The sequence below is a fragment of the Lissotriton helveticus genome, chromosome 8 (genome assembly GCF_964261635.1).
Source record: "Lissotriton helveticus chromosome 8, aLisHel1.1, whole genome shotgun sequence".
Taxonomy (NCBI): domain Eukaryota; kingdom Metazoa; phylum Chordata; class Amphibia; order Caudata; family Salamandridae; genus Lissotriton; species Lissotriton helveticus.
Genome location: NC_136069.1, coordinates 1,496,584,542 through 1,496,608,622, shown reverse-complemented (window position 1 = coordinate 1,496,608,622; position 24,081 = coordinate 1,496,584,542). Strand labels below are relative to the sequence as shown.

General features: G+C 43.4%; 1 protein-coding gene across 12 annotated transcripts in view; it reads right to left on the bottom strand.

Moving 5' to 3' along the window:
• The window catches only part of PICALM (phosphatidylinositol binding clathrin assembly protein), a 519,981-nt gene that overhangs the window by 184,058 nt on the left and 311,842 nt on the right, over positions 1–24,081 (bottom strand). For all 12 annotated transcript variants that reach the window (XM_078658455.1, XM_078658454.1, XM_078658453.1 and 9 more), the window contains exon 8: positions 23,238–23,279. In XM_078658455.1, the coding sequence (XP_078514581.1) occupies positions 23,238–23,279 (42 nt within the window). The remainder of the gene's footprint in view (positions 1–23,237; positions 23,280–24,081) is intronic.

The window sequence follows — 24,081 nt, the reverse complement described above, 5'->3', positions numbered from 1 at the left end:
AGCAACAGGCATCCCAGTGACGACCACAGTTTCCTACATCTGATCAAACTAAACGCGTAAACTAATCCAACCAAACTGGAGTTTAATTTGTAGAAGGTAAAACAGCATGCATGTGTTGTTCACAAACTACTGCAGTACAAGTTGTGTAACTTGAATTTGATAAATTCTGCTAAATGGTTAGCATTTGTATCCAACAGTTCAAACGTGGCAGTAAAAAAATATTCTCAGTTGTGTTCATTTTTGCAAAATTAACAGGCTGGTTTCCAAAAGCAGCTAGCAAGGAGAAGAGAGCTTGCATCCTATACACGGCTATCCACACAAATGGGTCGCAGATGTAGTAGGCAATCTCAATAATTCATTTCAGTTCATTTCCTGTTTTATTTAATGGGAATTCAATTATTGTCTGCAGACCAAAAAACTGCCAGGATGCAGTCCACTAAGCTCATTGAAATAGACTACGAAAAAATTATATATGGGCCTCAGTTGTCTGCTCCCATGACAGCTGGAAACGTGGACACATCTGGATGATATTGCGCAGAGAAAGTTGTGGCTGTTCAGCCAGTTTCCCGGTGGCGAGAGGTAGAGTATAACATTTTCATGTCCTACTCTCTGCTTTCTTGACATCCTTTTGAATTCATTTTAACCTTTAGCTTGCTGTTTGGGAACACCATACAGTTTAGTGTGGACAATCATTATTTGCATTGCACCACCTAGCTTGCTGCAAAGTTAATCTCAGCACAGACATTCTTGCCATGCAGAGTCAGCCTGGGAAGGGATACTGACCCGAGAAGTCCTTTCAGGCCATCTTCCAACATTCCTCCTCTCAGGTCCTAGATTCCCATTCTGGCCTACTCCGCATCCTCATTAGTTAGCTCGCTTTCTCTAGAGCTCTTAAGATTCCGGGCCTTTCTTACTCTATATTCCAGGAGAAGCCACGCCCCCCCCGGCATCCCACCCCTTTTGTCCTCTCGACCTATGATCAAAGAGTGGGTTCTGCTATTTCAGTTGCGGACCCTAGGGATGGGATGGTATACGAGTTCCAGTTTGGTGGTACACAAGTATCCAGTGTCTATTTACACAATTTCCCAAGACAGAAAGAGACTAATATTCCTAATGTGGTCCTCAAGTACTGGGCAACTAAAATAAAAAAAAGATGCAACAGTACAGGCGCAGCCGCACACCCGAGGTGTTAAAGAACAATATAAAACAAGCATTTGCAATGCAATCGGTCTCGCCTTTGGACCTTGTAAGTGTTTAGTCAGAGCTATTGGCACTGTTAATGTGTTTAAGTTAAGTTATAAAAAATACTTACTCTAAAACCTATAAGCGATCACGAGGGCAACAATCCTATTTGTGTAAGAATAGGTGGACTTCAGGTTAGCAACAAAAAGACATATGATGCCCAAGTTAAGTAGTTATTGTACACGCCAGAAAACCATGGTTTCACCTCAGCATGTTCGGATGAGCTCCACAGAGGGTTGATGCTAGAAGGGGCTGTCAGAGTTACGAATATTACAACGTGCAATGTGTAAGGAGGAGAAGTCATGTATTGTTACAAGAGGGATTTGAGCCCTGAATCCAAAGCGTTCCCTGAGGTAGCAAGTGCCCCTTGTGCCCTTGGTCACCCTATCTCGACCACTGGCACCTCTTGTAACATAGAATTACAGTGCTCAGTAGCTTTACATCTAGGTTTGCAGTTCACAAATCCAATAAAACATCCATACATGCATACTACATTCGACGGACACCATTTTTCAGCTCACATATGAGCAGAAAGATAATGGATTGGTATTTAGCATTTAAGCTCGTTCTAAGAAATGGCATGGAGAGGCTGTATTTATGTCATACCCCTTTGTATCTGGTATGAACTCCAGGACCCAGGGGCCATTGGCCAATCTAGTGGGGGTTACTTCCCTATCAGCATGGGTTATCTATGTAAATGTAAATGTAAATGTCTATGAGATTTCACTGAGCACAACAGTGTTTCCATTTCAAATATAAGTTCCAAAGAGTGACCGAGTTTACCAAAACCCACAACCAGTGATGTCTCAATTCTAGCACTATGCCCCGATAAAAATTGAAACTTCTCTTGTACTGCCACGCATAAATGTGGGCATGAAGAGTACACGTCCACACAAATATTCGAATTGTCACTGGCTTTGCAATGAAGCCTTTTCAAATGTCATTAAACCCAACGGGGACACAACAAACACTCTTTGGAGAGGAAACCTGTTCATATCTGTAACATGAACTAGGGCTGTTCTCATAGGTCACTCTGACATACACCTGGTAATATACCAGTTTCTGTACATGTGACAGCAAAGAATATGTTGATTCTGTGATTATACGTCATCATATAATCCTTCCTCGCACTAAGCATTGCTCATAAAAAACCCATTAGGTAAAAATATCAACAAGATGGCAGTGGACTGTGTTTTGATATTTAAGTAAGGCTAGCGTATAGTCAGTGCACATTAATTTCACGTTCTGCATATTTTAACATTTAGCCTGTATTACTATTAGTCGCATAGTGAGGACCGGAGTTTCTAAGATGCAGTGCCTCCCAAAGAAATGCATTGCGCTTTGTGGTGTGCACCTCGAGTCAACCATTTGGATGTTTACAGTAAGGCTCTCTATTATTTGAGGGAAAAAAAGCAAAAACTATATCCAAACTTAGAACGCTCACCATAAGAAAAGAAAATAAGACGCAAGTGTATTTAATAGGCAGAAAACATTCTAGCAGTGGTATTGCAACTCCTTACTCGGAATAGGGTGTAGAGGTAGTTATCAACTAAAGAGTACCGCATATGAACAGGTTAAAGTGAGCAGAGATGGTGTTTGTAAAGCCCCACTCTAGCACTTGACTCACTTCACGACGCTTCCGGTCCGAGCAGAATGGCAATGCCTGCTACCGGGAAGCAGTCTGTGTCCGCTTGATTTGGCGCATAGAAGCAGAGAATAACAAGGGTAGCTGCTGGATACTGGCCTTGTAATAATGCTAGCAGACACATTTTTGATAGGCCCAGAGGCATGCCGGCGCACATACTTGTGTTTTACAGATCCATAATCCCTCGTGGTTGAGGCACATTTGACAGAAAACAACGTTGCTGTGTATAGAAAATATACCTGTCCTGTGGCTACTATACAAACAATCTTTTACTCCCTGAATACATTTAAACAAAGGCAATTTCTGAGAAGCAAAGGCCGAGTAAATTACCCCCGAAGACTCCATACTCTTGTTGAAAAAACGACACTTTCCGTTTTGCTGCCATCTTTGATTACTGTCTCGGCCATTATTTTAATTGCGAGTAGCCTTTTCCATGGCTGATGTAATTAGCTTTGAGCAGCATAAATCGAATCCAAGCACCTGCCTTCTCTCTATGTGCATCAAAGCCAACTACATATCTCCCGCCTTTTCTTTACAAGACCCGCAAAAAGCCTCATATATAAACAAGGGTAACAAAGCCCTCGCGGTGCGGGAGGTGGGCCAGCCCCCCCACCCCAGGACTCAGCACAGTACCTTGACATGAGAGCTCTTGATTAAGGCCGATGGGGACGTGAGAAGCAGCCGGGCTCGCGCTGCTGATGCTGTGCACAGGCACAGGCAGCGAGAGCTCCCAGGCCCCTCCCACCGATCCACCCACCTACGCCTTGGCTGAGGTCGCGGGCGGAGTGCCGAGAAACAAGCGCGTCTCAGAAGCGCGTCCACAGACCGGAATCTGCTCGTGCCCTGGTCTGTGCCACTTGGGGAGGGAAGACAACGACAATAAGGCTCGCTGGCGGCAGCGCTTCGCGCTGCAACTCCAGGCGAGCCCTAAAAACCGAAGAGAGCCCCTTCGTACCAAGAGGACAGGGCTCCATTACTAGACAGAAAATCTAAGACTCCCCCAAGTATAAATGTCATACAAAACACTCAAACTCCAATACGCGTTCACCCTGCATACAAAAAATCCACATAAATTCAGAAAAATATACGTGGCTTTAATCCTATTCTCAAAAGTAAAATACCCCATTACAAATTCATATAACAAAAACACATTTATAACTGATAATCACGAGCACATATAAATACAATAACAAATGAGAGAGCAACTGAAACCCAATAATTAGTCTTCCTAGAGTAGTAAATCTGCTTTTCTTGTCCACAGGTGTCCAGGAATACACTGAATTCAATATATAGACCCCTGAGCACTACAGATCCTAGTTTACTGATCCGCCATCGAATTAAGTCATGGACATCTGTAGAGTTTTGAGAATGGGAGAGTCTCTTAGATTTTTTCTGTGAAGGGTTAAAGAACACCACAGAAAGTGATTAGTGAATTGAAGAAATGGATGCATTAATATAGTGGTTTTACATTCTGTTCCCGATTTTGACAGAAACATAGCTTTCTACCAGGCTGGGAATTATAAGACCTGCGGCCATATAACATGTCCGCTTTTCCCCTCCCTAGGCATATCAGTGATGCAAAGCGAGTGAAACGTCCTATTTGGAAAGAGAAATTGCAATTTATCCTAGCCATCATGTGTTAAGAAATACATGGGCGACTTTTACATTCTCATAGTACCTTTGGGAGGGAAAGGGAACTCGAAATACGGCAAGATTCCCCTATTCTGAAATGAATACCCACATTATTGGTAATTTCGAGAGTGGGAAAGCCTATGCCATATGGGGTATTCACAAACAACTTGCAATGGTGCCCTAAGCGATGCAGACTTAAAGCAGCAGAGTTACAGGCATTACTCATGAAGAAGAAACTTGCATTATAGTTAAGAAGATTCTACATAGCAAAGCCAGGAGAACAATCATAAAAAATTCCAACTCCGATCTACTCACAATGCTATCTAAAGGCTTTATTGAAGAACTCACACGGATAAAGTACCTCACAGTAAAGAACCGCGCAGAATCCCACCTAGATTACTGAAGAAATCTGCTAAAAGCAGCATACTAGCTTCATGAACCAAGAGCATCGGCTAATTTATGAATTGTTTTTTATTTAGAAGTTTTGTAAAGTGCTACATAAAGCCTTTCATTTACCTCATAGCGCTGAAAATAATAGAAAATGCTTCTAAAGCAGAAGGAAGGGGAAGTTTGCGTTATACTGATGAACATTCTGGCTTCCTGGTTCTGCAGCCTTAACTAACTGGACAATGATTTTCTTGGCTACCCCAGTGTAAAAGTTATGCTATACATAATAAAATGATACAAGCGACCACAAATCAAAACAACAAGGGCCTAAACTCCCTGGGGCCTAAGTGCTAGTCTTTGTATAGAGAAACTCAACATCCAGTTACTCCTTTAACAGGAAGAGCTAAACATAAAGCCTTACACATCATGTGACAATATGTTCCCCAGTCATTATTAACAATAGGGAAAGGACTTCTTCAAACAACTCAGAAGACTCAATCAACCCTAAGTGGGCACCGGGACCTTAGAAGGGAAAATTCACGCAGAGTATGATCAACCCATGGGTTTAAACAAAGCTTAATTGACCTCCAATCATGCAGAGCCTATTGAGTACGCAGCACCAAACAAACCAAATGTGTCAGGAATAAACGGTGTTGGACCAGGGGTAACATGGTTGGGATAATGTTGCTCTCAAACATGTCAGAGACACTTAAACCTCTACAAAACGACAACAAAGATCATCACAACTGCAGCACTACACACTCCTCCGAATCCATTGTATCTGCCGCTGGTCTTATCCACTTTGGGATCAACTCCAATGCCTACCCTTTTAGTGCATCTATAAGGGAAGTGGTGCAATATCAGCAACAGAGAGTAAAACCCCACAGTGACAACTGTCTAATAGGTGGCGCCAGTGACCGCACGGTCAGCAGCCACCAATAACCTTCTATAGATTGTTAAGTTATGTAGAGTCATATTGGAGTAGAAATGTGTGCAATCGGATGACCACGGCATTCATTTTACCCTACTTTTTTCCATTTCGCCTCCCTAAAAGTCATTGTGTTAATTATTTCCTTACCTCTGCCTGTCTTTAATGATTCTAAACTTTGGAAATCCCTGCCCACGGTGGGTCGCACTTTCCCATCGCCTGCTATCCTCGCCTTAGTTACTGACAATTTTTCTTCATCCAACTTATACCTGATGATATAAATAGTTTTGAGATTCTACCCACTCCTTCAAACATCTGCACTAACTTGTGTAGATAAAATGAAATGGTTAAGACGTAGGTTTAGATGCGATTATAAAGTAACTGCATTTAACATGATTTGGGAATAGTAGAAAATGGTCGGAGGAGTACTGAAAGATTTACTTAAAGAAATACAAAGAAAACCATTTTTTTTTTAAATGTGCCCAGTGTGAGCACCATTGTGACTTCCTACACAGTAGTATGAGAAAGATCGGAAAAGAAGGTGTGTATTTTACTCACGCAACTGCCTTAAAAAAGAGCCAGTGTGAAGTGTGCCACATCAAAGGAAATGCCAATCTACTCGACGTAAGTATCGGCAGAGGTCCATGATTAAGACTGGCATTCATGTAGATTAGGAAACATACCATGTATATACACGCAAGTATGTTAAGACTAACTTCTGTAGCATTGAGAGGCATCGTATATTATTAACAATCCTATTTCTGTTTTCACATAGGGCACAGAGAGGTATTATAACTGTGTGTTAGACAACTGAACACATAAGTTTGCTAACTAAAGACCGTATTTGAGAATATTTTAAATCTGAAAGTCAAGAAAAATGCCAAAGAGCTGGCAGCAACACGTATCACCTGGAGGATGAGGTTCTGCCACGGTGGTGACCTATCAAGTGAGAGGGTTTGCATCCTTCATCTTTGCAGAAGTCCCACCCAGATTAAGGCAGGAACATCATGCCCTTCTTCTTGAAGAGATCATGAAAAACTTGAATTAAATCCAATATGCTAGAACTACGAAAACTAAAACTGAGCCACGCAGATTGACTCTGGACTTCTAGTTTTCTTCCTGAACACCCTATTACTGGAATCCACAGGTGGGTTGCGGGGCATGGTAATAATGAGGAGGAATGCTTGTCCATCCTGGAGAAGATTATCTCCCAGATAAGTCGGATTCCTCTTCCGCTCCCATTGGTGTTAAAGACTGAGGATGCAGGATTGCAAAGGTGTGCAAAGGTTTGCAATCTGTCTGAGCTGCCTCGAGTGGGATCCATTGTCTAGTGTCTCAGAATCTACTTGAACATTTTCCTCCCTTACTACAGGAGGAGGTACATACTTAAATCGTATATCTCTGCACCCCTAGGGCCATCGAGACTTGTTCAGAGGAGCAAGATAGGAGATATCGAGGCCCACAATATAGGTTTGCCGTCCAAAACCTAAGGAATCTGGCTGTTCTTGGACTCCTGGGTCCCATTCATGAAGTGGATACGGGTAAATACATAACGAAGTGCTCCACCAAAGAAGAAAGGACTCTCAGAGGTTTTGTGATGTCTGAATTTTGGGGCCACCTCTTTTCAATGTGTCAAATGATAGTACAGTAATATGTTGTGTATGTTCTGCTGGGTGGCTTTTTTAAGAGCATATTATTACTCTCACTTGCCAGGTAGTACTGGTCATTTATTTTGCTCTTCACAAGGCTGAAATACTCACAGACAACATCATCAGGAAACACCAATGTGCAGGCGACACACAACCTTGCCTAAAAAACTACCTGAAAACCTGCTTCAAGTTATTCCAGAAAAGAACGTCTAGCTCCTACTGAAATCTCAACTCGACAGAAGCCGAATTCCTCCTGCCTCTCAACAGCATAAGACAACCACTTAATCAAGATTGGCTGACAATAACTGAGACAGCAACATCTCCAGATGACAGCTAATGTGAAATGACTTGGATTCACCCTCAACAGCTTGGTACTAGTTTTAAAAATATTGAGTCCCTTTTTACCGGAAAATGACTTTAGAACAGTAGTGTAAGCCTTGGTTATCCAGCACATGAGTGAAAACGTCCCGTTCCACACCTCTACGCCACACTGGCACCTCTGAAAGGCATCCTATGTGCTTTAGTTCATCTAATCATGGGCCTGAAGGCGTTAAAACTCAGTGATTAATTTGAGCCTTGGTTTCCGGTGCTTGGTACCAGCACTTAATTGTCAGCACCGGCTTTAATGATAGTGCACCACATGGTGGCGCTATCTGTCCAGTTTTGAGATGTAACAACAACCGCGTAATAAGTAAATTTCCATTTAAAAAGACTTTTACCTGCTGCTCAGGCCATTATTATAGCTTTGGGTGGCCTGGAGTAGTCTGAATTGTCACAGTTGTAGGGGTGTAATGATTGGTAGCTGTGTTTGTATTGGCTGTGTTTGTACTGTCATTGGCAGCACTGGAAGGGGCAATGGGTGCTGTGGGCTGCAGTTGCCTCATGACGGGGCCCTGGTACTTACATTATTACAAATTAAGCTCTGGTTAAACTACATCACTTCAACACTGGAAGAACTACACTGGCTTATTCACTAGGCCCACATAATCTTCAAAATCACCTCTTCATCATACAAGGGCATAGAATTAACACCCTTGCATAACAAACAGGCTGAACAAAAAATAACACCTCAAGGGCCTGTGCAACTAACCAGTGATCGGAAAAGCAGACTATGTCACTGCAGTGATGCCATTTTACAATCCAAAGATTAGTGTCATCTGGCAGCATCAGGGGGTGCTGAATACTTTTGCGGTGGCAAACCAAAGCAAAGGAGGGACACAACGAATACTTCTGGATTTCACGTGCTGCTGCGAAGTCCCTTTCTCACCAGCCCCAGTCTGGCTGTGTTACGACATTTCATCATGTCCCAGGCAATCTTTCCAGTCAGCTTCCCACTGTGATAATATCTATATTTAAGAGTATTTGAAGGTCCACGCATCTACCCCAAGAAACGTGTTAGGCATACCAACGTGGAGCTGCTCGGTGCACAGTTGAGAATTGATTATTTATGTGAACAGTCTTTGACCTGGATTAAGGAGACTCATTATGGGACAGGATTATGATGCCACCATGGTTCGTACATTGTTCCCTATAGGTACATACTAGCTTAATGAAAGGATGGCAGCTAATAACCATGCATGCAGGCCTGGCGCTATTATTTCTCTTTCGTACTCTCTCCCTGGAGAGTGAGCTGGTCTAGAGTGAAATTAATTTTGTGTGTCCCTGCTGGGTAACTAGCATTGAAAGAATCCAGCTCAAAGTGTCTCTTTATCCTGGGAAACCTGCTTTAATTCTGCAGAAAAATATGCAGCAACATTGGCAGGAAAATTGGGCAAGAGAAGTGCATGAAATAGAGAAGTCACGCCTGTTATATAGACAGCAATGTAAGTACGCCATTGTAAAAAATAGGGTTAGAGGAGTTTGAGGATATGCAGTTTTCTGGGAATTCAACAAACACAAGGGGAAACACCCCCCTTAATTTTATCTCGATAAACAAAGTTTTTAAAGCAAAACTCACATATTAACCATCCACTTCACATGTAAAAAAATAAAAATTACGGGATAAAAAAAGCTAAAGAGATTGGTAAATGGAAGGGAGACTGCATGGAAACTAAACAAGCATTTACAATGCAACGGTCTCACCTTTGCAAAAGTTAGAGCTATTGGCATTGTAAATGACAACATTTTCATTTATGTGTTGGTTTTGAAAACAGATAAATAAATGGCATTATCATTTACAATGCCAATAGCTTAATCTCTCGCAAATGCCACACAAACACACAGACCAACACCCACACAGAGCCCCACACACACACACACACACACACAGAGCCCCCCACACACACAGAGCCACACACACACACACACACACACGCACAGCCACACACACAGAGAGCTACACACAGAGCCACACACGAACAGAGCCACACACACACACACACAGAGCCACACATACACAGAGCCCCACACACACACACAGAGCCCCTGACACACACATAGAGGCCCCCCCACACACACACACATAGAGGCCCCCCCACACACACGCACACAGAGCCCCCCACACACACATGCTCTTGCTGTGTACTTGTGTAGGGGCAGGCTCTTGCTGTGTGCTTGTGTAGGGCCAGGCTCTTGCTGGGTGGGTTGCCAGGCTCTAGCTGTGTGCTTGTGTAGGGGCAGGCTCTTGGTGTGTGCTTGTGTAGGCTCTTGCTCTGTGCCTGCGCTGGGGCAGGCTCTTGCTGTGTGCTTGTGTAGGCTCTTGCTCTGTGCTTGCGCTGGGGCAGGCTCTTGCTGTGTGCTTGTGTAGGCTCTTGCTTTGTGCGTGTGTAGGGGCAGGCTCTTGCTGTGTGCTTGTGCAGGGGCAGGCTCTTGCTTTGTGCATTGCCAGGGTGCTGCTTCTGCTGCTGTGTGCAGAGGCCCTGTGCTGACGTGCATCTTGGAGAGGCCGCGATGGAGCGAGGCAGGCTCCGAGTGGTTTTCGCGCAGGGGGTGGGGAGGGGAGGGCCAGTATGCTCCTCGTGCGGCCCAGTTGAGCACGGAGAGGTGGTTCCTTCAAGGTGGGGGGGCAATGCGTGAAATGACGGTCCGCCACGCGCGGGGGCTCAGCGCAGCCGTGTACTCTGGGTGTATGTGCAGTTTGAGGGGAGGGTTGGCTGCTGTTGTGCTGGAGCGATGGGGGCGGGGCGTGAAGGGCAGCGCGGGGGTGGGCGCATCCCGCTGGTGTAGGGCTCTGACTCCCCCTGCCCTATCCGTGCTGCTTAAGAGGCGCCCACACCAACCTGGCTCCAGCGCTCACCCGCAGCGGGTGCGATCGCAAAGTCACATGATGGCGCCTTCCAGAAAACTGCCCCTGGGCACAGTACACATGCGTCAGTGGTAGTAAAGCAGCGCTCACATGTGAAGGGTCTAACCCCCTTGAGCTCGGCTGTGTCCCTGCTCCAGAGATTTGCCCACCTTGTGCCCTGTCTTGTCCTGAAGGTTTTTTTTTTTTAATAAAACTAGCTAGCTGTAGAATTTGTTTCTAAGAGTTCTCGATATTTTCATATAATAGGTTAACAAAGCAACCAGACTAGATGGAGACCTTCAAGTTGGGTCCTATGACAGGACACAGTTATTGGTGCTTTAGGAGCAAAGACACTCATTTCGTTCGGATAGTGTGGTTGGTTGCTTTGTAAGCTTAAGAAACGTTGCAACATCGAGCAGTCAAAGTTTGCTCCTGGACTTCGTACAGGGATTGGAATTCAAAAACAGTAATAATCATACTCGAGATCGGGCACTTTTTGCACATACGTTTACCGGATCCTCCTCTCCTGTGAGCCAAGAAACATGAGATGTGAAAGCACACTGCAGCCATTCAGCAAACAGATGATACACCTAAACAAGCGCTCGCCATGACACAGCCTTTTGTCTTGGAGCCCTGTCCCTTTCAGACTGACTTCCTGCTGACGTAAAAGGTTCCTTATCTTCTTTATGGGGCCATCTGTTGTACTCCTTAAAAAAGATAATAAAGCTTTTACACCAGCAGGAAGTCAAGTAAGCCAGTCTGAAAAGGACGGGGCTTAAAGAGAAAGAAATACGTCATGGCGACCTCTTCTCCAATGGCTGGCCACCGTTTAGGAGGCAAGCCAATGGAGAAGAGGGGCAGGGCTTAACCCTTACTAGTGAAGTACTCCTAAAATCTCGTGAGCTCGACTGTGCATGTGCGCAGTACGCCACGCGAGACCTAAAAAGCTTAAGCTACTATTTCTTGCTTGCATTATGACAACACAATGTTTTAATACTGGCAGTAGGAAAATAAAATGCTATCAGGATCAGCAAATATACAGACTTCAGAATATGTTGCTAGAAACGTGTTTTTAAGCATTTTCTATACAGCATGGCAACATTTAATTAATAGTCCGGGAATTGAATTACATAAAACCATATGCAGGGTCACCATTTGGGGAGTAGGCTAACATACATACTGCCACAATTATTATTTCAAGTCTTAGTTAAAAATTGGTTGACAATCCCCATGCGATAGCACTCACAGAGTGATGGTCTCCAAAGATCCGTGCCTAAGGGCATGATTTAGAGTTTGGCAGATGGGTTACTCAGTCAAAAACGTGACGGATAACCCGTCCTCCGTATTCCAAGCGACACAGGATGTAATGGACCTGTAATACGGTGGACGGGATATCCGTCATGTTTGTGACGGAGTAACCGGGTCCTTTTTATTTAACAAGGGAACCCAATAAGTACCTTGGACCATGGGTAATCAACTTTGCAAAGACAACAAGGGTCCTCAGGGAATAATAATAAACAGAAAAAATAATTTTACAGACCACAATCGGTACTATAATCAAATTTCCAGACCCAGATGGGTGAGGAATTGTTTAATTTGAAGATAAAAAGGAAGTGTGGTTGACCTGAAGGTGGTCAGTTATGAACAATTCAGATGGGACACAGTCCTGTACCTATCCATCAAAGAAAAGAATGTAGCAGAGGTGCTACAAAGGTAAAAGAAAGGGTTTACAGGCAAGAGGTTTGGAGCCAAAATGTCGCTTGTAAATTAATGAACAATGCAAAAGCAAGTTTCGACATGCAGTATTTACAGAATGACATACAATTGAATTTTCTGTAATACTGTTTAAACCGTCAACGTTTCGATCCCCAGGCTCCTAATGAACCGGGATCATCATCAGGACTATTAAAACATTTGCCTGTTTCTAGGAATGCCTGTGGAAAATGAAAGAGGAGAAAAAGAATAGAAAACATAAGGCATCCGCCTAAAAAAGATATATACAAAACATTTACAAACAGTTTGCGTGCCGAGGACTACTTACACTATGCAAGTTTGTGCAGTTGACCTGAGGAGTACTCATAGTAGTGGAGCCGTCTGGTGATTTGAGAAAAACGGATTCAATGGTGAGCGTGGACAATTGTGAATTAATGGGTGAAAAACTCCTGCTTTTGTCGGAGTTCTTCGTGGCTGGGTGCCTGTCATGCACGTGGGGCATTTGTCATAGCGAGCAGTGCCTCCAGTGATTAGAACATATCACGAGCGCGCAGTGAGCGTGTGGGACCATGACCTATAAGTGAGGCCGAATTGGCCAGTGAATATATACCATGCACAGGCGGGGTGTCAGGTCTGAGAAGGAAAAACCTCCGTGTTCACGTATTTCGAGTGACTATTAAAGCCAGTACTGACCTGCCGGGCAATTAGTAATGTCCTTGTCAGGCACTAGAGTGGTCAGAATACCGAAGAATAGTCGGTACCTGGATTGGGAAAAATAAACCATTGTTTTAAGGAAGGTGCCTATTGTGCAACTCAACCACGTAGGATGTTGAAATTGACAGTTTACCTGGTTGGGAGGCTGGGAAATTAGCCTCAGAGTAGAGCGAGCCTTATAGATATCAGTCGAGGCGGTACCTTGCGTCCTAATTTAGGGCGAGTATTGTTCCAACAACCGGTGGGCTGGAAAGAAAGGGGGAACGATGTTTAGAAATTGGGCGGACGGAAACCTCGAACGGGGTTTCCAGGGGAGCCCTAGGGCGTGCGCTTACCTGTTGGTGCCTCGTGGATTGGGTCGGGATGACGGCGAGACTCGGTGGTCTCTCTCCGTGTCTTGGCAGCATCAATACGCTGTCCGAGTGTTGCTGCTCCACCGGGGCTTAAGGCATGTGGCGGATTTGAAAAACAGAGGACGGACTGGGTGTTCGTTTCCTCTGTGGTCGCCATATTGGAATGGGCATGGATCGAAACATAATGAAGGGACTATAGTGCGCGCAGGATTAAGGATGGTGAGGGTGTTGGAACCTTCGTAGTGGTGAATGTGAAGCGGCCATATTGCAGAGGCTACTGCAGTGATAAAGTTAGGAGTGCATTTGAGGAAGCATACCTCGTGATTGTGCGACGTACTCCTCGAGTGACCTCAGGCCATATTATCTAGCCCACTTTATACATAACGATTAGTTTTGCACAATGTTGGTGTTGGAATTGTTCAATACTCATTTACATTTGCAATATATTAGTTCATCATTAGCGAAATAGCATCTAGTGCATATTAGTGGTGGAGCCACAGGAATTTCATATACATGTTGCAGTTACATGACAATTAATCACATGCAATAGAATGGGGTCTGGAATATCGCTTGGTTATAGGGTCTCAGAGAGTTCAACCAATTTGCAATGTCAGTAAACCAAAGGTTATGTTTTTGCAGGGCTTGAGCAATGATCAAATCAAAGGAGGGAGGTCCAGTCCTCCATACGGTTTAGGCCGTTGTTGATAGAGTCCAAGAGTATTATGCACTTCAATTCTTCTTTATTGAGGATGCTTGTCATGCTCCCACCTCTTGGGGGTAGTTTTAGTGCCTTTAAAATTGTCCAGCGGATGTCATCCTCATCATGGTTGGCCTCAGTGAAGTGCTCTACCAGCAGTGCATTCGGTGTTTTGCATCTAATGCGACTTCTGTGCTGGCAGATGCGGGTCTTGACTTTTTGTGACGTTTGGCCCACATATACTTTTTGGCATGGGCATTGAATGAGATACACAACATTACTCGTATTACAGTTGGTTAGGGTATTGCATTGAAACTTAATGTTGTTAAACTCTAATGTCTTGCCTTCAATGGTTAGATTACACACAACGCATCCCCCACATTTTACATGTCCAACAATGGGGGACAGTCCCCATCTAGATTCAAGAGTAGAGAGTTGTGCTGGGCCGGGGAGGGCTGCCCTCACCAAATGGTCTTTCAAATTCTTGCTTTTTTTAAAGCAAAAAGTGGGCGTTCGATCTTCAAGATGCCCGCATTGATGACAGGCCAATGTTGTAAGATCAACTTTCTTAGTTTGTTTGATAACGGAGAGAAGGTTGTCACACATGCTATCCTTTCCTGATCTTTCTTGGGGTTGGGGACAAGTAAAGTTTCCCGGGGACGATACCAAGCTCGTTTCAAGGCAGTCTTTACAGTTTTTTTGGGGTAGCCCCTGTCTCTCAGTTTGTTAGCCAGAATGGCACTCTCTTTGAAGTAGTCCCCCCTGTTTGAACAGTTTCTCCTAATTCGAAGGAACTGAGAGAAAGGTAGCGAGTCTCTTAGGGCCCTCGGATGGTTACTGGTATATTCCAACAGTGTGTTTCTCTCAGTAGGTTTTCTGAACAAGCGAGTGAGCAGTTCTCCCTCATGATGGAAAATAGTTAAGTCTAAAAAATCAATGGAAGACTTATCAGATGAGGATGTGAAGCTCAGGCCCAAACAGTTATTGTTCAACCAGTGCATGAAGTGGCGTAGAACATAGACGTCAAATTTCCATAACATGAAAATGTCATCAATGTATCTACGCCACATGATGATACCGGCGAAGAATGGGTTGGATGGTGCAAGAATAACCTGTCTCTCTAATTCGTCCATAAATAATATGGCCAGATTCGGAGCAAAAATTGCGCCCATGGCGGTCCCCTTGATTTGCTGGTAGAAGTCGCCCTTGAATGAAAAGAAATTTCTGGTAAGACAGATTTCTAGAAGTTGACAGATGAATATTGTAGGTATGGCATGTGGACGTTGGCGTGTGTCCAAGATTCTTTGTATGACCTGGAGTGCGGCAACCTGTGGTATATTGGTATAAAGAGCCTCCACGTCCATGGTGTACAAAGTGTCAGTAACTGGATTGAAGGACTGATGTTCAATCAAATTAATCATGGCCATGGAGTCTCGTACATAGCAAGGTGTAGAAGGGACAAAGACTTTAATGAAGTGGTCAACAAAGGCTCCTAACGGTTCCAAAATTGACCCGCAAGCAGACACAATGGGGCGTCCTGGTGGTGATGTGATATTCTTGTGGACTTTGGGTAAAGTGTAAATAACAGGGGTCCTGGGGTTTTTTACGTTTAAGTAGTTAGATTCCTTTTTGGTCAAAAAACCTTCCTCCACTGCATCCAATGTAACCTTTCGTATTAGTTCCTGAATTTCTTTCGTGGGATTAGACGCTAGTCTAAGATAGTGATCTTTATTGTCCAGCTGTCTCTGGATTTCCGCTGCATAAGTGTCTTGGTCTTGTATAACAATGCCACCACCTTTGTCAGCACTTTTGATTATAATAGAGGTATTAGTTTTAAGGGAACTAATGGCTTGTTTCTCCTTAAGTGTGATATTATATGGTATAAACCTTCTTTGTTGCTGTAAGTTTGAGAGGTCTTTAAGAACCAATTTCTCAAAAGTTATTACCTCTGATGGTAGCATACCTGCAGATGGTAGAAAGGTCGAAGGTGGTCGAAAAGGAGTAAATGCTTTGCTTTCAGAAGAGGGGTGAATCTGAAAGAACGCCTTCAGTCTAATGCGTCTGAAGAAGCGTAAGAGTTCAGTCTGTACCTCCATAAAGTTAGGCGCTATGGTTGGAACAAAGGATAAGCCCTTTTTAAGGATAGAAAGTTCATCCTCATCTAGCGAGTAGTTGGCGAGGTTGAAGATGGGAATCATCTCTGATCTCTGGGGGCCCTGTGTTACCATTGGTAATAGTTGTTCCTGGTTCTCCGCTCGCCCGGAGGATTGAACCACCGTTGTGGTTTCTTGACTCGCCCTCGTTGTGGCGGTTCTTGTTGGCCCCTTTGTAAAAAAGGAGTGGAACTCTGTTGTGCTCCTCCACCACGTCTAGAAGTACTGGAGCCTTCGCCTGCGTCTGAGGTGTCAGATGATTCGGCGGAAGTATCCGAGAAGCCAACCAGGTTTTGTCGCCTATTGAATCTGCCCCACGGTCTATTGTGCTGGGGATTAGTATAAGATCTGTTTGTATAAAAATCTTTTTGTAGATAAGGATAAGTTACTTCAGGATTGTAAGATTTTATGTCCTTTTTGACCTTATTCGACTTTTTATTCTGTTCAATTCTGTAAAATTCTGCCACCGTCTTGTCAACCTGTTCTATGAGTTTTTTGCTCTCAGTTGTATCATTAGAGTCCTCTATTTGTTTGAGGATATCTGCAATTTCTGTCTCTAGAGTCTTTAGGGTTTCGGTAGCTATATCAATACCTAAAACAAGCCAGTGCCGGGAACAGGTAGTTCCTATATAGCTGAAATTTGATATGTATTTAGGATTGTCAGTAAAAATACCTGGTATATTCCTAATCTGTAGGACTAATGGAATCACATTTGCCTTAAGGTAGTCCGTCAACATCAATACCATGAGTTGTAAGCGGACTTGCTTTTTCCTTAATTTTTCTAGTTGTTCAGGTATTGAGCTATCTGTCTGGTTGGGAATGTCAGAGTTATCTGAAAGTAGGGAAGGGCCAGAGCATATATGTTTGATATAATCGTCAGTGTATAAAGGAGCTAAGAGTGACATAGTTGCCTCAGTGTGAAAAGGGAAAGTTTTGGATTTCTCCGTGTGGATAAAGTTTGAGTAGAAGAAATAGGGAATTGAGTACTAGGAAGCCAAAACGAACTTGTTTGGATGGAATGTAACCCTTGCAAACCAGCGTTTGCGCTCAGGTCATTTTTATTTAACAAGGGAACCCAATAAGTACCTTGGACCATGGGTAATCAACTTTGCTCTGGCCCTTCCCTACTTTCAGATAACTCTGACATTCCCAACCAGACAGATAGCTCAATACCTGAACAACTAGAAAAATTAAGGAAAAAGCAAGTCCGCTTACAACTCATGGTATTGATGTTGACGGACTACCTTAAGGCAAATGTGATTCCATTAGGCCTACAGATTAGGAATATACCAGGTATTTTTACTGACAATCCTAAATACATATCAAATTTCAGCTATATAGGAACTACCTGTTCCCGGCACTGGCTTGTTTTAGGTATTGATATAGCTACCGAAACCCTAAAGACTCTAGAGACAGAAATTGCAGATATCCTCAAACAAATAGAGGACTCTAATGATACAACTGAGAGCAAAAAACTCATAGAACAGGTTGACAAGACGGTGGCAGAATTTTACAGAATTGAACAGAATAAAAAGTCGAATAAGGTCAAAAAGGACATAAAATCTTACAATCCTGAAGTAACTTATCCTTATCTACAAAAAGATTTTTATACAAACAGATCTTATACTAATCCCCAGCACAATAGACCGTGGGGCAGATTCAATAGGCGACAAAACCTGGTTGGCTTCTCGGATACTTCCGCCGAATCATCTGACACCTCAGACGCAGGCGAAGGCTCCAGTACTTCTAGACGTGGTGGAGGAGCACAACAGAGTTCCACTCCTTTTTTACAAAGGGGCCAACAAGAACCGCCACAACGAGGGCGAGTCAAGAAACCACAACGGTGGTTCAATCCTCCGGGCGAGCGGAGAACCAGGAACAACTATTACCAATGGTAACACAGGGCCCCCAGAGATCAGAGATGATTCCCATCTTCAACCTCGCCAACTACTCGCTAGATGAGGATGAACTTTCTATCCTTAAAAAGGGCTTATCCTTTGTTCCAACCATAGCGCCTAACTTTATGGAGGTACAGACTGAACTCTTACGCTTCTTCAGACGCATTAGACTGAAGGCGTTCTTTCAGATTCACCCCTCTTCTGAAAGCAAAGCATTTACTCCTTTTCGACCACCTTCGACCTTTCTACCATCTGCAGGTATGCTACCATCAGAGGTAATAACTTTTGAGAAATTGGTTCTTAAAGACCTCTCAAACTTACAGCAACAAAGAAGGTTCATACCATATAATATCACACTTAAGGAGAAACAAGCCATTAGTTCCCTTAAAACTAATACCTCTATTATAATCAAAAGTGCTGACAAAGGTGGTGGCATTGTTATACAAGACCAAGACACTTATGCAGCGGAAATCCAGAGACAGCTGGACAATAAAGATCACTATCTTAGACTAGCGTCTAATCCCACGAAAGAAATTCAGGAACTAATATGAAAGGTTACATTGGATGCAGTGGAGGAAGGTTTTTTGACCAAAAAGGAATCTAACTACTTAAACGTAAAAAACCCCAGGACCCCTGTTATTTACACTTTACCCAAAGTCCACAAGAATATCACATCACCACCAGGACGCCCCATTGTGTCTGCTTGCGGGTCAATTTTGGAACCGTTAGGAGCCTTTGTTGACCACTTCATTAAAGTCTTTGTCCCTTCTACACCTTGCTATGTACGAGACTCCATGGCCATGATTAATTTGATTGAACATCAGTCTTTCAATCCAGTTACTGACACTTTGTGCACCATGGACGTGGAGGCTCTTTATACCAATATACCACAGGTTGCCGCACTCCAGGTCATACAAAGAATCTTGGACACACGCCAACGTCCACATGCCATACCTACAATATTCATCTGTCAACTTCTAGAAATCTGTCTTACCAGAAATTTCTTTTCATTCAAGGGCGACTTCTACCAGCAAATCAAGGGGACCGCCATGGGCGCAATTTTTGCTCCGAATCTGGCCATATTATTTATGGACGAATTAGAGAGACAGGTTATTCTTGCACCATCCAACCCATTCTTCGCCGGTATCATCATGTGGCGTAGATACATTGATGACATTTTCATGTTATGGAAATTTGACGTCAATGTTCTACGCCACTTCATGCACTGGTTGAACAATAACTGTTTGGGCCTGAGCTTCACATCCTCATCTGATAAGTCTTCCATTGATTTTTTAGACTTAACTATTTTCCATCATGAGGGAGAACTGCTCACTCGCTTGTTCAGAAAACCTACTGAGAGAAACACACTGTTGGAATATACCAGTAACCATCCGAGGGCCCTAAGAGACTCGCTACCTTTCTCTCAGTTCCTTCGAATTAGGAGAAACTGTTCAAACAGGGGGGACTACTTCAAAGAGAGTGCCATTCTGGCTAACAAACTGAGAGACAGGGGCTACCCCAAAAAAACTGTAAAGACTGCCTTGAAACGAGCTTGGTATCGTCCCCGGGAAACTTTACTTGTCCCCAACCCCAAGAAAGATCAGGAAAGGATAGCATGTGTGACAACCTTCTCTCCGTTATCAAACAAACTAAGAAAGTTGATCTTACAACATTGGCCTGTCATCAATGCGGGCATCTTGAAGATCGAACGCCCACTTTTTGCTTTAAAAAAAAGCAAGAATTTGAAAGACCATTTGGTGAGGGCAGCCCTCCCCGGCCCAGCACAACTCTCTACTCTTGAATCTAGATGGGGACTGTCCCCCATTGTTGGACATGTAAAATGTGGGGGATGCGTTGTGTGTAATCTAACCATTGAAGGCAAGACATTAGAGTTTAACAACATTAAGTTTCAATGCAATACCCTAACCAACTGTAATACGAGTAATGTTGTGTATCTCATTCAATGCCCATGCCAAAAAGTATATGTGGGCCAAACGTCACAAAAAGTCAAGACCCGCATCTGCCAGCACAGAAGTCGCATTAGATGCAAAACACCGAATGCACCGCTGGTAGAGCACTTCACTGAGGCCAACCATGATGAGGATGACATCCGCTGGACAATTTTAAAGGCACTAAAACTACCCCCAAGAGGTGGGAGCATGACAAGCATCCTCAATAAAGAAGAATTGAAGTGCATAATACTCTTGGACTCTATCAACAACGGCCTAAACCGTATGGAGGACTGGACCTCCCTCCTTTGATTTGATCATTGCTCAAGCCCTGCAAAAACATAACCTTTGGTTTACTGACATTGCAAATTGGTTGAACTCTCTGAGACCCTATAACCAAGCGATATTCCAGACCCCATTCTATTGCATGTGATTAATTGTCATGTAACTGCAACATGTATATGAAATTCCTGTGGCTCCACCACTAATATGCACTAGATGCTATTTCGCTAATGATGAACTAATATATTGCAAATGTAAATGAGTATTGAACAATTCCAACACCAACATTGTGCTAAACTAATCGTTATGTATAAAGTGGGCTAGATAATATGGCCTGAGGTCACTGGAGGAGTACGTCGCACAATCATGAGGTATGCTTCCTCAAATGCACTCCTAACTTTATCACTGCGGTAGCCTCTGCAATATGGCCGCTTCACATTCACCACTACGAAGGTTCCAACACCCTCACCATCCTTAATCCTGCGCGCACTATAGTCCCTTCATTATGTTTCGATCCATGCCCATTCCAATATGGTGACCACAGAGGAAACAAACACCCAGTCCGTCCTCTGTTTTTCAAATCCTTAAGCCCCGGTGGAGCAGCAACACTCGGACAGCGTATTGATGCTGCCAAGACACGGAGAGAGACCACCGAGTCTCGCCGTCATCCCGACCCAATCCACGAGGCAACAACAGGTAAGCGCACGCCCTAGGGCTCCCCTGGAAACCCCGTTCGAGGTTTCCGTCCGCCCAATTTCTAAACATCGTTCCCCCTTTCTTTCCAGCCCACCGGTTGTTGGAACAATACTCGCCCTAAATTAGGACGCAAGGTACCGCCTCGACTGATATCTATAAGGCTCGCTCTACTCTGAGGCTAATTTCCCAGCCTCCCAACCAGGTAAACTGTCAATTTCAACATCCTACGTGGTTGAGTTGCACAATAGGCACCTTCCTTAAAACAATGGTTTATTTTTCCCAATCCAGGTACCGACTATTCTTCGGTATTCTGACCACTCTAGTGCCTGACAAGGACATTACTAATTGCCCGGCAGGTCAGTACTGGCTTTAATAGTCACTCGAAATACGTGAACACGGAGGTTTTTCCTTCTCAGACCTGACACCCCGCCTGTGCATGGTATATATTCACTGGCCAATTCGGCCTCACTTATAGGTCATGGTCCCACACGCTCACTGCGCGCTCGTGATATGTTCTAATCACTGGAGGCACTGCTCGCTATGACAAATGCCCCACGTGCATGACAGGCACCCAGCCACGAAGAACTCCGACAACAGCAGGAGTTTTTCACCCATTAATTCACAATTGTCCACGCTCACCATTGAATCCGTTTTTCTCAAATCACCAGACGGCTCCACTACTATGAGTACTCCTCAGGTCAACTGCACAAACTTGCATAGTGTAAGTAGTCCTCGGCACGCAAACTGTTTGTAAATGTTTTGTATATATCTTTTTTAGGCGGATGCCTTATGTTTTCTATTCTTTTTCTCCTCTTTCATTTTCCACAGGCATTCCTAGAAACAGGCAAATGTTTTAATAGTCCTGATGATGATCCCGGTTCATTAGGAGCCTGGGGATCGAAACGTTGACGGTTTAAACAGTATTACAGAAAATTCAATTGTATGTCATTCTGTAAATACTGCATGTCGAAACTTGCTTTTGCATTGTTCATTAATTTAAAAGCGACATTTTGGCTCCAAACCTCTTGCCTGTAAACCCTTTCTTTTACCTTTGTAGCACCTCTGCTACATTCTTTTCTTTGATGGATAGGTACAGGACTGTGCCCCATCTGAATTGTTCATAACTGACCACCTTCAGGTCAACCACACTTCCTTTTTATCTTCAAATTAAACAATTCCTCACCCGGCTGGGTCTGGAAATTTGATTATAGTACCGATTGTGGTCTGTAAAATTATTTTTTCTGTTTATTATTATTCCCTGAGGACCCTTGTTGTCTTTGCAAAGGAGTAACCGGGTCCGGCAAACTCTAAACCAGGCCCTAGATCTTTTACAAATACTTTATCTCATCATCTACACATTTTTCTAACCATATTTCCTCACAGAAGAGCCCGACAACTCTGCGGGATCATAAAACTTCTCAATAATTCGATTTTTACCTTGTATTCTTCAGAAAATATGGAGCTCATTGAACATAGGGCGTATAATGTGCCCACACGCAGCACAGCAACTGGGGTCTACCAGTATACGGAGACACGTTACTTTGAACATAGTATCCATCAATAAGGGTGCTAACGTATCAAGTGTGTGGGAGCGTATTGATACAATGCCTCAAAATCAAGAATTACCACATCTTGGATCCGTTTCCAGTATCCTGCAACCAGGGGTAATGACAAAGAATGAGCCAGATCTGCCAGGTCCCGCTAACATCTCAGGCATGATTCCATTAAAGCTAGATATAGCCTCTCGTGGTTACAGGTGTCTGTGACTAGCAAAATATAGATCTGGGCAGAACAATCATGTATTGCTAACTAAAAGATAATGTTTACGGCCTAACAATCTGTCCAGTAATGGTCGGATAATTTAGTACCAAGATCTACTGACCACATTCTTTGAATGTTTTGGAGAAGTTCAAAGCAAGAAAAATTAAAAGTATAAGGATAGATTAGTGACATTAGAAAGAAGTCTGGAGAAAGGCATGACGTCCAAGCATTACAAGCTTCACTTCAATTGAGAACAAGGTGGAAAGTCTTTAATTGCAAGTACTTTTCTTATTAATTACAAAGAAGGTGAATTACCTGAGAAAGATCTGGAATGTCTCCTCGATCAATCCCAACTTGCTGCATCGTAAAGAAAAAAAACAGTTTTATGTAGTTTTCAAATTACGTTTGCAAAAAACACAGATCATAAATAACATGTAACAACCATGGAATGTGTTTACCGTTGTTTGTCCATAAACCCACCCATGCACCCCTCAGTTAACCAAAACAACATAATCTCTTGATATATATATGTTTCAACAAAGAAATTCAGAAATCGGAAAAATTTATTTAATTAAAAATGCAACTGAAACGGTTTGGATTGCTGACGAATATTAAACAGGAAAGGTTTTTATTACGCAATGTTCTATGATTTACTAAAACGTCCTTCTACTCCCATAAAGAAAAAGCTGCTTATCTAAAGTTAATAGGTAGATATGGTCTCTGACGACTTAAGAATGCACTACATGGGCCATCAATCCAAGAGTTTGGCGAGCAGCCCTGAAGCCCATTGGCATCGCTGCAATGCTGATTCACCCACTGATTCTGGTCTCAGTCCCTTCATGGACTGTCCCGACTGATAACTAAATAATGTGCAATGTAAATACTCCAATCACATTAGCCAGTCTGGGTTCAACGTCCTGCAGACCAGCATTCATGTTTATTATTCCGGTAGGAAACTTCTATTTCAAGACTATTTAATTGTATTTAGATAACGATAAGGAATGCTGAAGTATGTTTGCCAGACATTGCTTGGCAGAATGTGGAGTCTAATTTTAGCACAAGACAGAATATACCAGTGGCCCTGAGAAACAAACTAATGTCAGGGAAGTTTGCATGGACAGGGAAGCCGGTCCTGGGCAGCTGCAGGGCACAGTCCAGG